General features: G+C 45.7%; 2 protein-coding genes across 3 annotated transcripts in view; one reads left to right on the top strand and one right to left on the bottom strand.

Moving 5' to 3' along the window:
- ATP8B (ATPase phospholipid transporting 8B) overlaps positions 1-4,593 on the bottom strand; it is a 146,701-nt gene extending 142,108 nt beyond the window's left edge. Inside the window, exon 1 of one of the 2 annotated variants that reach the window (XM_084593110.1) lies at positions 4,237-4,593. The gene's annotated coding sequence lies outside the window, so the exon portion shown is untranslated. The remainder of the gene's footprint in view (positions 1-4,236) is intronic. The other variant, XM_084593111.1, reaches the window with a different exon arrangement.
- A 154-nt stretch (positions 4,594-4,747) lies between these two features.
- On the top strand, positions 4,748-11,591 carry LOC146197853 (uncharacterized). The gene is made up of 5 exons (XM_084593112.1): positions 4,748-5,348; positions 6,687-6,740; positions 6,909-7,400; positions 7,975-8,172; positions 11,451-11,591. The coding sequence occupies exons 1-5, from the start codon at positions 5,031-5,033 to the stop codon at positions 11,535-11,537; spliced, it is 1,149 nt and encodes a 382-aa protein (XP_084449238.1). The 5' UTR covers positions 4,748-5,030; the 3' UTR covers positions 11,538-11,591.
- Positions 11,592-12,978: the final 1,387 nt, after the last annotated feature.

Raw genomic sequence — 12,978 nt, 5'->3', positions numbered from 1 at the left:
AAACATCGAGGAGTATACGGAGACGGTGGACACAAGAGATGCAACACGACTCTAACTATCCCAGTCGCACGAATGAGTTACGCAGAGTTATAGTGCCTGCAGAGTCGAATGTGCCAATGGGAATGCATGTTACCGGATCCGTAATTCACTCGAAGCTAAAGTTATCCCTGTCACGCTCATTCTACATGCATGCGACGCTACCGATGCGTATCCCCATAAATTCCTTCTGATTTGGCTCGGCGGATATAACAGAAGACAGAGGAGATGGGAGGGGAGACGACGCAAGAAGCCAGCAAACCGTCCCTTACCGTATACGGTTCAGCTGTCCTGGCGGCCGATCACGCGACAACTTCGTCTCGGCATAAGTGTATATGGACGATGGTGTAAGGTTGGTTTCGTTTATAGGCTTTAACCTCCCAAAGCACACGATGGTCTATCGTGTTGCGCAATTATACGCATTCCGTAGAATGCTTCTCCCAGCTACACAGTTGAGTCCCAATTCTGCAAAGGAACGGTATTTGGTCGGCGGTATTGTTTCTACTACATTTTTCGTTTGGTGTACTTGCGTGATTCGACCAGAAGTCGGATATTGGCTGTCCCAGTAATGACAGGAGAAAGAAAGAACTTCGTTTAATAAAAATTCAGTTAGACACTCTGATGTCGTGGAAAACCGCTATCGGTCAGCTTTCAAGGAATATAGATACCTAAATTTTGGGTTCGTGTGCCTAAGACATTACCGATGCCCAAGGCATTACTGTACACGGATCACCACGTTATATTCGCCTACGACAGCTGATCAATTTATAATCGAATTTCTTTTCTCACTAGTTTCGGTTTCAACAGCCAAGCAATGGCTGTGACGTCACAGTCAAGTCTAGGTCACGTGAGGGGTGAAAATACAGCGATATAATCATTCCCGCGTCGTTTGAATTCACTGCAGTGATAAAGACAGCCTTCCTCAATAACATAATCACTACAAGTGAAGAATAGGCGATTATATCGCTGTTTTTTTATGCCACGCGTCAGTGCTTGATTGCGACGTCACAGCCATCCCTTAGCTGCTGAAACCGAAACCGGTAAGGAAATAAAATTCAGCCATAAATTATTTAGCGGTCGTAGGCGAAAACTGCGTGCGAATCGATATACAGGAATGGCTTACGCATCATTAACAAGAAAAATGCCACCAAAATTTGATGTCTGTAGTCCTTTCAATTTTCGTGCGTGGTGAAAACTTGGCGGTCAGTACTCGTTCAAACAGGGACAAACATTGCTACAAGATCCGTGAGTGCGACGAGATAAAAGTCTCGGGGTAGGACTGCTTTATGGAACAAATGTGCCGTGCGCTCGAAGCTTTGCGATACACATGGTCACAAAAGGAAGGCAAAAAACAGACGTATATAGCCCCGTGCGGCTACCTCAATGCCGAGCAAACTGATCGTTACGAAATGCTGCGAACGAATTCGTTATTGCTTGTACATTTCTTCACAAGTCTGATCGCTATTTGGACAGTTCTGGTTGCTAGTAAGCTGTTACTTTTGAAAATGCGTATACCTGTGTATCGATCCGGCCACTGCCTTGTGTCCTAGCTCGATCAGGCTGACTTCCGATGCTAAGTGCAATCAGTTATTCCACATCGCTGCCGGTCCCGTTGCGAAAGCAGAACGTTCGCCATCGTGACTGCTTTGCAGACGATTTCCTGCCGTGACTACGAAACCCCGTCCATTAACGGATTTTCGAACTTCGGTGGGAAGTTGAAGCAAAGGCAAAAGCGTTGAATTAAACTTGCACCATGTGTATTTGGCAGGAATGTTATTCAGATATTTTAGTACTTACAAAAAAAAAAAGAAAAAAAAAACAGCATTCATATTTTTCAGTTAGGACGGCAAGATGGGCTAGGTGGTAAGGATTCATGCTCAAGTAGGGAAAAAAAAAAAGAAAGTGCAAAAAATACGACGGACACAGAGCGCCGTGTTTTTCTCCTCCTCTAGTACCCGTTTTTTTTTCTGCGCTGGTTTTACTAGCGTGCAAATATACTTCTCGAAACTAAATGTTCGCGTGATAACATACAAACGTCAGAGAAACAAAAATTAATCAGACAGAAATACCCTTTATAGTGACGTCGGCAAAAAGGGATCCCCGCCCCCGCCGAGCGGGCTTTGGAGCAGGCGCTCGCGCTCAGTGATACCGCGTTACTGCGGAGACAAGGCTCCGGGAGTGTGAGAATGCATCGCTAGCAGGTTTCGCACATGTCTGCTGCTGCTTCCCCAAACAACAACAACAACAACAACAACAAAAAAAAAAAAAAGAAAAAAAAAGAAAAAAAAAAAAAAAGAACGGAATCTTCTTTGAATTCTGAGTCCGCCAGACTAAACATTGCGAGCGGCGGGCAATGTCCCGACGGAGAGAAGCGATGGTCTCGCCCGTCCGCCGCGTGAAAGCAAAGCGTACTACATGGCTCGTAAAACAGAGGGCACGCTATACGCATCAGGAGTAAAGACCCTGGGCTTTAAATGGGAGGACCCTCCCTCCACCGTTGGCCTGTGAACCAGTTCTGGTGCATCACGGGGAGTTTGAACTGGTTTGAACCGAGCCGCGACTGCGAGCAGTCACGTGGTTTGAAGCTCCCGCGGTCGAAGTCGTGCGCGCCTGGTCCGGTTTTTAATGGCTTGCGAGCCTCGAGTGTGCCGAGCGCGGTACGAACAGTACGTTGCGGCTTGCTGCTTAATTGCTACAGTTTATTGTTGTTTTTCTATTGAGGACAGCAAATATACGCCTTTTGTGCTACGCTGATCTGCGCCGTCTGCTGAGTGCCTTCCTGGGAGCCGCTCCCATCCACGAGCGGACACTCAACACATCGTTCTCTTCCCATGAACTCTGAATAACGGCTACAAGCATTTCTCCCGCATTCGCAGCTTACTAGAAAACGTGTCAATGGGATTGCATGTTAGATGACCGCCCGAATAAATCTGCAACGTACAGCAAATATGGGCGCGTCAGACCACGGAACGAGTGAGTCACTTCTGTCCAGACAAAGATGATGTGCACATCGTTGCGCAACCCACAGCTAAAACGGCAACGATTTAGCGCAAGCGATGGCCACAAAATCATACGCAAGAAATAAGGAAAACAAATATACATGCGGATATTGAAGTAAAATACATAGACATTCGGGCAACTGTGTGTGAAAACGTCTGTGCCGTCTCGACTGCGCCGCATTCCGCCGCTCTCCGCATTGCTTCCTTCGACGGTACACGCCCATTATTTCTGGCGCACGCGAGGTGCGGAAGGCGGTACGGTGCAACTACAGCAGCTAGTGCAGCGCTCAGGGAAAGAAAGAAAGCATGCAGCGGAGGGAAGATGAAAGCAACACCCGCTGCGTAGACAAAGTCCAGCGGATGTGTGCGGCTTAACCAAGAGGAAAGTTTTCCTCAACGAATCGCGCACAACAGCCGCATGCGTGCACTCACGGTGTGGAACGAAACAGCAACAAGGACGTTCTAACGACACAGTGCCCAAGTAAGCTGTTAACCGAAGCCAACAGCTTACGCTTACGCTAAATCCAGAAGTCACGAATGATGAGACTTACGTAGAACGTCCGGGTTGCAGATCCACCTATTCAGACTGTCAGGCCGACGTCAGATGCATCGGCCTGCTTTGACGCCCGATGTTCTCGCGAAACTCTGAGGCCCATTTAGGTCATGTCGGACATTTCATTAAACAATACGGTCTGGTGGAAATCAGTTCATCTGTTTAAAAGAACAGGCGGGGTGTGCTCGTATATTTATTCTGAGCACTACCGCGCCGGCGATCTGGCGCACCTCCAGAAGCAGAGCACGCATTGCTAACTGCTCGTAGTCACGTACTATAACGTCAGGCCGCGGGTTTTCCTGCGCAGGGCGAGCTTAGAGGCCGCGATCGATGTCGGCCCGTGTCTGTTTACACGGCCCACGAACACGGCCCCATTCGGCCCGCTGCTCGTGCGTGGGGAGGAGTCCCCAACAAGTGTCAGCAGCACCCCTCCTCGAATCGCCCACCCACTTAGGGCACGAATGCCGGCACGCCAAGCACCGCTTACCGCAGCAGCGCGCCGCTTCCGAGCACGGGCCGGTAGAAGGTAGTCAGCGTTACGCCAGCGTGTCGGCGCCGGCACTCAGCGATCCGTGACAATGTCTGAGCAACAAACTACGAACCCCGTAAAGATTAGCAGGAGAAATGGGCTGTGGTAGTGCACTCTACCTGTTGTGAGCGTTGCGAGTGCTGACGGAGAGTTGCCAAGGAAACACGGAGCGGTTGCTTTGATAGGAATGATCAGGCGAAAGGGCAAACGCCAGTCGTCGCAATACCTGATGAGCCTCGCCTTCAGGTGACACTCGCTGTTGCGGTGCTTGCAGCCAGCTTGTGCACGCGTCACTATAAAAACGGCCAGCGCGAGTAGATTAACCACTCGGCGAGCGAAAAACCCACACAGTTCGACATGGCGCTTACGGCACGGCCGACGGGACGAGTGTTTTGCGCGAATTTTCATCCGATTTTGGCTGCTTTCCCTGGTGTCCGATAGCTGGCAGCACAGAGTGCAAAATTAAAAAAAAACAAGAGCGAAACCGAAACAGCGCTTATATACAACTTTGTTCTGCAGTTGTCTAAAACAAGCACCAGTATTTATTAGTCTAAGACCAAAACGAAGTGTGTGAATAGAATACAAGTTTTGTTTTGCTCAGTATTGTCAAGTCGCAGGTTCGTTTGTCGCCGCTCCATGCCAATGCGGCCCGCCAATATGGCGCTGTTCAGTGTCGTTATGGTGGCTGTCGTTTTGATGTGGCTCTAGTGCTATAATATGGTTATAATTCGGCCCATAGTGTGGTTTTGATTCTTAGGTGACGAAAAGAAGGCAGACCTTTCGCCTTACACCAACACAGGTTTCTCTGTACCGAACCACTTAAGTGTCTTCGGTTTTAAAGTTATGCTTTAGTTGTGTGTTGTGTTGGTTCTTTTAATTTGCGACCGAACTCTTGCCAAGAGAAGTTAGGCCAATGTCGCTTGTAGCGTACGGTGACAGTGACGACTCTGAAGACGACAGTTATCAAGACCTAGCGTCTGATGAAATAGCTGAAAATGCAAATGACCCAGCGAAGGAACAACGCATTGCTGTCAGTGAAAGTGCTGTAGTTTCTGCTTTTAAGGATGCAGAGGAACCTGCGAATTCGCAAAGGTTGTTTGCAAGATTACCTCCTCCTAAGCAAAACGCTTCAACGCTGCACGATCCATCGTTGCAAGAAGTCGTCATAAAGCCAGCGGATAAATCTGCGAAGTCCAAACGAGCGCAGATACTTATACCTTCTCTGAATCAGGTACAATCTAACTTTGTCAACTGTTTTTCTTCCCCCAACGCTATCACAGTGCCCTGATTCAAAGCGTTCTATCGAACTGTCACACCGTGACATTAGGCTTGCGTTCTAAAGTCCTCATCACTGAAAAAAATATATCGGGTCTTGAATATTTGGGGGCTGGGATTTAAAGAATTCCTATGCAAAATCTACTACCCCATTCGGGCTGAAATAACGTTCACAAAGTAGCAAAAGATGGTCTACGTTATCTGATAAGTGATTAAACATCGGTACTTGCCTAGATTTCTCGAAATCGAGAAAAAACTGCTCTCGGTGGCGTGCACAATTTTCGCAGAAGACAGTCGAAAAGCTATTTTAACATGATGCGCCATCTGTCGAGCAGTGAGACAAGCTCCATCCCGACCGTTGGCGCGCTTGCCTCGCTGCCCGACAGATGACGCACCATGTTAAAATAGCTTTTCGACTGTCTTCTGCGAAAATTGTGCACGCCACCGAGAGCAGTTTTTTCTCGATTTCGAGAAATCTAGGCAAGTACCGATGTTTAATCACTTATCAGATAACGTAGACCATCTTTTGCTACTTTGTGAACGTTATTTCAGCCCGAATGGGGTAGTAGATTTTGCATAGGAATTCTTTAAATCCCAGCCCCCAAATATTCAAGACCCGATATATATTGTACCGATACTCATTTACTATTTCAGGTACAGACTAGCCCCACCAAAAGAGCGCGGCACTGCATATCGCGCCACAGCGCAGTCGCTTTTTTTGTGCTCGCTGCTTACCCATTTGGCCTTATGAGCGTTTGTGAGCAAAATTGTGCCTTCTTTTATTCCATTAAACATTCGAAAGCGCATTCACCGCAGCTCGTAACGTAACCCCAATTTCGCATGCTTTCTTTTCCTGGTAGACAGCTTTCACAAAAGTGTTAAGCATTATTTTTTTTTTTTTTTTGTCAAGTGTCGCTTGTTATGGCAAAGTAAACCCTTATGACAAGTCCACAAGAACAAAGCTGCCGCATCTACTGAAACCGTTGGTGGGGCAAGGGTTGGAAGTTGTAGTGCTGTGTAATTTGTAATACTAGTCAGTGGGTTGCCTTTACCATTCATATCCTTTTCAAAACACATGTGTGTTTGGGACAAAGCGACAGTGTTGGTAGCACACACTTGGAAAGCTGACATAATGAATTTTGTCCGCTTTTTTTATTAGTCTCTAATCCTCGATTTGCTTTTGAGTTTAGAGAACGTGTCCTTGGCCAGCCTTGAGACCTAAACACTTGATAGACTGTTGAACTATGGTTACAGTTTGTGATCATGCTGTATCTGTTCTTATACCTGCTCATAGTTTGACGATGAAGAAGAAGAAGAAAGCAAGAGAAAAAAATTTCGACCCGCTCAAGTAAGCCATTATATCGTCTACCACATGCTTCACTGTGCACAACATATGTGTATTAGCAGCAGAAGTTTGCATCAGTGCCTGTGCAAGAGACAGAAAAGCTTATTTTATTTCTCTCTCAGTCTGCTAGCTGCATGTGAAAAACAGGCAACCCCGTCATATTTCTTGCAGACTGGGTCCGGTCTCATAGGCATGTTGCCAGCACCGAAGCATGGATCTATCACACAGAAGCAGCTAACACCACAGGCAGTGGCAAGACCACCAGCTCCGAAACCTGTGCCGAAGCGCCCACCGCCAAGGCCACAGGTGCCAAAAGTGCCACCACAGACATCACACGGGTGGGATCACGATGTCGACGATGATGTAGATGCCTCAGATGAAACGCCAAACTTCTTTACATTTGATGAGCCACCGCTGCCGAAAGTCAGCATTGATGTAGAACTGAATGCCTCTGCTCCTCCTCCACCTGCCATGTCAGTTGCACCTGTGCCTTCGCCTCCACTCAGCTTGTCATCAGAGCCAGGGAACAGTCTTGGCATGGACACCTGCCCTGGCCCTGTAATGCAGCCAGCGGCAGCTGAAAGTCGCAAGGGAAAGATTGTCTTTGCAGAGCCTGAAGACCGAGGGGCATCCATTCTCGATGTGGAGCTTGATGATGGAGCTGTAAGTTAACAGTCTGCTTCGTATGCTTGCAGTGTCTGGATACTCACACTCGAAGAGCAGGCTTTCAGTTGTGACCTTGTGCATTGTGTTCCGTGCTGCTACTTTTATTTAAACTGCATTTTTTTCAAGAGTCTATGTCTAGGTGCCACTTGAAAGATGAAGCCTGATCCACAACACGCTATGAAACCCACTTAGAAACAGCAGTGTCCACTTGCTTGCTGTTCTTGTTTTGCTTGAGCTTTTATGATGTCGGAAACAGTGTGTGTTTTAGAGTGTGGTGTGATTTACAACTGTAGCACTTTATGTTCGGTAATTTTAAATTACAGTAAGATCCCCAGAGGCAGTCAGCAATGCTTGTAGCTTAGCAGAAATGGAAGTTTCAACACATTTTCAAGAACAATGGAGCTAAGCTAAATGTTGCAGTTGCTGCCACTTTGTTTGCAGGAGACTGAGTGGCATTGACAGTGACTATTTTCACATTTCAAGCCGAAATGCAAAGCTGTGTGCTTGCAGCTGCATTGATGAATTCACTGGCTAATAGTCGTAATGTGTTGACGTCTAACCTGCACTGCAGTTGGTGAGACTGCGAGGCAAGCGGCAAGAAGAGATCAACATCATTGACGTATGCGCTGACAACCAGATTGATAAGTCACAGATCCTCATTCGAGGTTTGACTGAGCAACCCACATACTCGAATCACAAGGATACCAGTGACTTTAACACAAGCCAGCAGCACCGCCGTAAGCACCAGATCACCTACCTGGCACAGCAGGTAAGTTCAAATCTAAGTTACTGCGTGAAGAGATTATACATGATGGGAATTTTGGTTTTGCACGATCTAAGTCCAGATACATTTCTTTTAAATATTGCACAAATGACACGGATCTGGCTGCCCATTCATTTCATTGTGGTCTGCAACAAACACTGCCGTGAATTTTAATTTTCACTGCGACTCGTACAGTCTTTTTTTAACTTGATACCATTAGACTTCACAACATGCGAGCGGGTGCAAGTTTCTCGCATAACTTGCCATTCTTTGGAGAGGGCAATGTCATTTCAGGGTCATGTGGCATGAACAAGCATTGTTTGGTGAGGTGTGACATCATGAGATCATGTGATCAAGATGGCAGGTGCTCTGGTGGAGCTGTCAACTGGCAAGTGACATGGCTAAATGCTGATTAGTCACCAGAATGTGTGAAACCAGTGACATTGTCAAATATTTAGGTATGCTGACAGTTAGCAGGTGCTCTGGCCACATGACATAGTTGAGCGCAGTGGTGGGCTCAGCAGTAGTTAGCAGCTGCACTTGTTTGTGTGCAGACGTGTCTGTAGACAGCTCTGCATTTCAGGTTGTCACAGAATCAGAATTAGTGCTGCCTCTGTCCGCTATTGTGGAAAAACAAACCAAAATAACTAGGTTCGATTCACGACCCACTATAAGTGCCAAAATAAAATGAAATGAAATAAAGAAGTGGCAGTGAGCCCTTTGGGGTGCAATTACTGAAACATGTAGCCACAACATCGCTAGGTCACAGGACTATGGCGCAAGGATTCAAAACTGAAAAGCAACCCGAAGCCACAGGTTTCGATCGACAGCTTACTACAAGTGTCTTTACAGCTCTGATGACTTCACCCAAGCAACTATGAAGACCACAGAAGTATGTCGCCATCAAAGGGTTTTGGCACAGCAGCATAACGAGTGCATTGAGCTGCAGTGACAAACATATAGCAGCAACACTGTTTCTAATGCCGTTGCATTCCACTGTACGCCCAATTCCTTCAGTGGGTGTAGTTATGCTGATGTTGGCGATTGTGATGATAATGCCATTAGCTCCCATTCCTTGCAATATGAGTTGAGCATCACATTGATGTCGCAGTGCAGTTCATGCCAAAATTTATGCCGAGACCAACACTGAAATAAGACAGCAGAGTTTCCACTAGTAACTTTCCATGTATCAAGAACAAAGATTTATCCTAGATGGTGCATAATACTTAAGGGGCTAAAAAATCAACTTTTTAACTGTTGCACCAATTTCGAACAATATTCAGAGATGGCTTATCTTTCTCTAATTAGAATATATTCCAAGTTTCATTAACTTAGCGCAGTTTTCAGAGATAGCTTATCTTCCTCCAATTAGAATATATTCAAGTTTCATCACTTTGGCACAAATAGAAAAAAAAAAAAGAGGGTTTAGCTGTCACAGTGCGTCAGCTTAGGAAAACTATCATTTCAAAAATCATGATATACTAACCATTTGTGCTTAGATAACTTCTAGGTAGTTCATTGTGCAGGATAAGGCCAATTGCAAATTCTTTATATTTTTGTAAGAATCTCAGCACTTTAAAAACGAATCTTCTGTTGCCATTATATGCCACATATTTGATAGTTTATTTTTCTTAGATTTTTGTGAGAAAATTTTAGACCAAAAACTGGCTTGAAAGCAGCTTTTGGCAAAAGAGTTTGGAAATGGTAGATTTCCTAACGATTGAGCTCTGGCAAAAAACAACGAGAGCTGAGAAAAATGAGTTCAAGGTTTCAGAACATGGTATTAAAACTTAAGGCACAAATTAATAAACCAAAGTGGTCTGGTGCAAATGTTGGGCTGTCCTTTTCAACAAGACGCTGCTCTGTGGCAATTGCTTTGAGTTACCTCTGCTTTTTTTTTCTGGCTCTACAGTTGTCCAGGGCTCTTGTCTGCACTCGTGAAATGCTTTCTTTGGGTGCTTGCTGTACTTCAATCTTCGTCTAAGCTCCATATTCTCATCTCCAGCTTGTCGAGCATTCAGCCTAGCCAGGCTCACAGTGGTGTGAAAAGAGTTCCAAGGTTATACATGCATTTTAGTCAATCCAAGCTTCTATTTCAGTTTACCAGCAGGTCGTTTTTTGACTAGAGAGCACGAAAAACAAGCATTCTAATTCAGAGATATACTCCATGTTCAGCTTCTTCCCCGCTATGAGGTTGTGTCTTGATATCAGTCTTCACAGGTTCTTTCGGTGGCGAGTTCACCCCATCTCGCAAAAAAAAAAAGAAAGCTTTTTCTACTTTAGAGATGACAGCCAAACTTGGCAAGAAGTTTCTTTAAAACATGCACACTCCAAAACAGCTAAAATTAGAAAACAGGGTTTTTTTGGTGAAAATTGTGATTTTAGCCTCACCTTCCTTCTGCCTCCTCAGTATGAAACGATAGCAACAACGAAAACAAACACGAAAGAAATGACAGAGGAAAAGTGCCAATTTCGTAGTACGATCGTGCTATGAAGATGTTTGTTGGTGCTATTGCTTTAAAAATGGTTCTTGTACTCTTGAGCTAGAATCGGACCAGTGCCAAAGCAGCGTGGGCCGATTAGGTGGCTTGACACCGCAGACCATTTAGGCATTGCCACCAATGGTCAAATGGTCTGCGGTGTTAAGCCACCTAATCGGCCCACGCTGCTTTGGCACTGGTCCAATTTTTTACATATGGTATTTGCTGCAGACTGTACCTCTTGCTGCAGTATAGGCCGCCACATTGGTGACAGATTGTGCTTCTCTGTGGAACTGGTAGTGCTTGCATGAGAAGCACAGATAAGTGTTTGCTGTTCTGAAGCAGAGGGAAAGGGCACGGATATTTATCCTAGTTGGTTGCCCCTAATTTCTGATGCATTCTTCAAATCTGCACTTGGTTGATGGGACTCATTGATTAAAGGGTCATCAAAAACCTTCAAGGGCTGGAACGCGCTAAAGTCTTCTGTGCAGGAACAGGGAAGTGCTTTCGCACTCCTCTGACTGGACGGACGGACGGACGCACGCACGCACGCACGCACGCGCGCGCGCGCACACACACACACACACACACACACACACACACACACACACACACACACACACACACACACACACACACACACACTCTCTCTCTCTTGGTGACGAGATGACTAGGCTTTAGTGTTGCAGCCTGCCTTGCTGCAGAACTTGGCTTCACAGTGCCTCGAGCAGCCTATGCTGTACACCAAATTCAAGATAAATGCAGCCATGAAGCACTATTTTTTTCTTCTTTTTTTTTTCTCAGGCGAAGGCACGAGAGCAAGACTTGAAAAACACATGGGCTCAAAACCGCATGACACGGCGCCAGACGCAAGCAAAGTATGGCTTCTGACAACCTGCACTGTTGACACTACAACCATTCTAATAAATGTCATAGTGCATTCCTGTTTCTAGTCATGCATGTCATTTCCATAAACCCTCCCCTTGAATGGATGCCAGCTGAGGGCCAACGTGGCTTCATTTATGCAGTGGACTGCAGTGCAACTTTGTTGTAATAAAGTGGCAAAAGACTAATATATACTCGCTTTGCTTTCAGAACAGTTGTTCAAAAGTAGTCCACAAAGGGTTGAAAACAGTGTTGATGAAAAATAACCATTTCTTCAAAATTTACATGATCATTTACACATTTTAAAGTGTACTTTGTAGTCCCGTGCAATTGAGTATTTGTTGCAGAAGCAGCAGCTATAGCAAGAGCTGTTCTAGAGTGTTCCAGCTGTTGTCGACAGTGCTTATAGCTGCAAGGTGCTGACGTTAAGCCATTACATACCAGGTTATCATTGTGTGGCAATGTACAAATGATTGGAAATTGGCGATCAGCCTCAGCTCAGCTTTTACAAAGTCATCTGCTTGACAAAAAAAATGTTCTTCACAGCACGTAGGTTTGAGTTACTTTACTGGCTGCCCACACATTTTGGATAGCTCTTAAAACTGTGACTAACAGAATAGATTTCTTTTAAGTGAGCTTTAAAAGGACTAGGAAGTTTGTTCATCCCATCAGAAGTGCCCCTTAAAAAGATGCACAAACACATTAGATGTGTCCATTTATATCTTGCATGGATTCGATGAACAAAGTAGCCTTTCAGAAAGAGCATAATTGCAGACGGGGCATTTATTGCACTATTGGCTCATATTAACCTAGTTGAAAATGGCCTTGGTGTGTTTTAATGCATGCCACTACTAGCTGCAATCATGGATTTCGCCGATGTCTGCCCGAAGCTGCTTTCCCTCTCCCTCTCTCCATGAGCATGAAGCGCGAAAGAGAAGGTGGCGACATGCCTGCCATGTGGTTTAGAGGAGGCGGAGCGGCTGCATAGTTGCAGCCAATGAGAGAGTGCTGCACATCACAACTGCAGCTATCGCAACCATCACCAGGAGGTGTTGTAAAAGTGCCTTTTACTCTGGACTGAGCAGTCGCATGTCACACAGATGCCCTCATCTTCGAGTTGTGCACATTACAAGAGTCCCAGGTGGTCGAAATTATCCCGTAGCTCTTTATTGCGACAGCACCTTTCTTACAATTTCACCCCCGTTCCCCTTCCCTCATGGTACGGTTCAGGTGTCCACCTTGAAGAGAACGTGCCTTTCAATTCGCCAAAGCCTATTTTCTCCAAGGAAGCACATTTCTGCAGTTGTGCATGATCTTAAGGGGATGCATTTACTTTCGTAGAATCATTTTATATATTTCCCAGTATGATGGCTTAATTGTTGGAGTGCTCTGCTATTGAACCTGCGGGTGCAGGTTTGTGGTTGCAGCAGCCACATTCTAATCAAGG

This window comes from Amblyomma maculatum, chromosome 2 (genome assembly GCF_055883805.1).
Source record: "Amblyomma maculatum isolate TAMU_Amacu chromosome 2, ASM5588380v1, whole genome shotgun sequence".
Classification (NCBI taxonomy): Eukaryota; Metazoa; Arthropoda; class Arachnida; order Ixodida; family Ixodidae; genus Amblyomma; species Amblyomma maculatum.
Note: the sequence above shows the minus strand (reverse complement) of the source record. Positions and strands in the feature narration are given on the sequence as shown.

What these genes read in the sequence shown, in the direction of transcription:
- LOC146197853 (XM_084593112.1), top strand. Translation starts at nt 5,031, where the DNA reads ATGTCGCTTGTAGCGTACGGTGACAGTGACGACTCTGAAGACGACAGT. An exon ending in TTATACCTTCTCTGAATCAG is followed by an intron (nt 5,349 to 6,686) that starts GTACAATCTAAC and finishes ACCTGCTCATAG; the next exon opens with TTTGACGATGAAGAAGAAGA. An exon ending in TGGAGCTTGATGATGGAGCT is followed by an intron (nt 7,401 to 7,974) that starts GTAAGTTAACAG and finishes CCTGCACTGCAG; the next exon opens with TTGGTGAGACTGCGAGGCAA.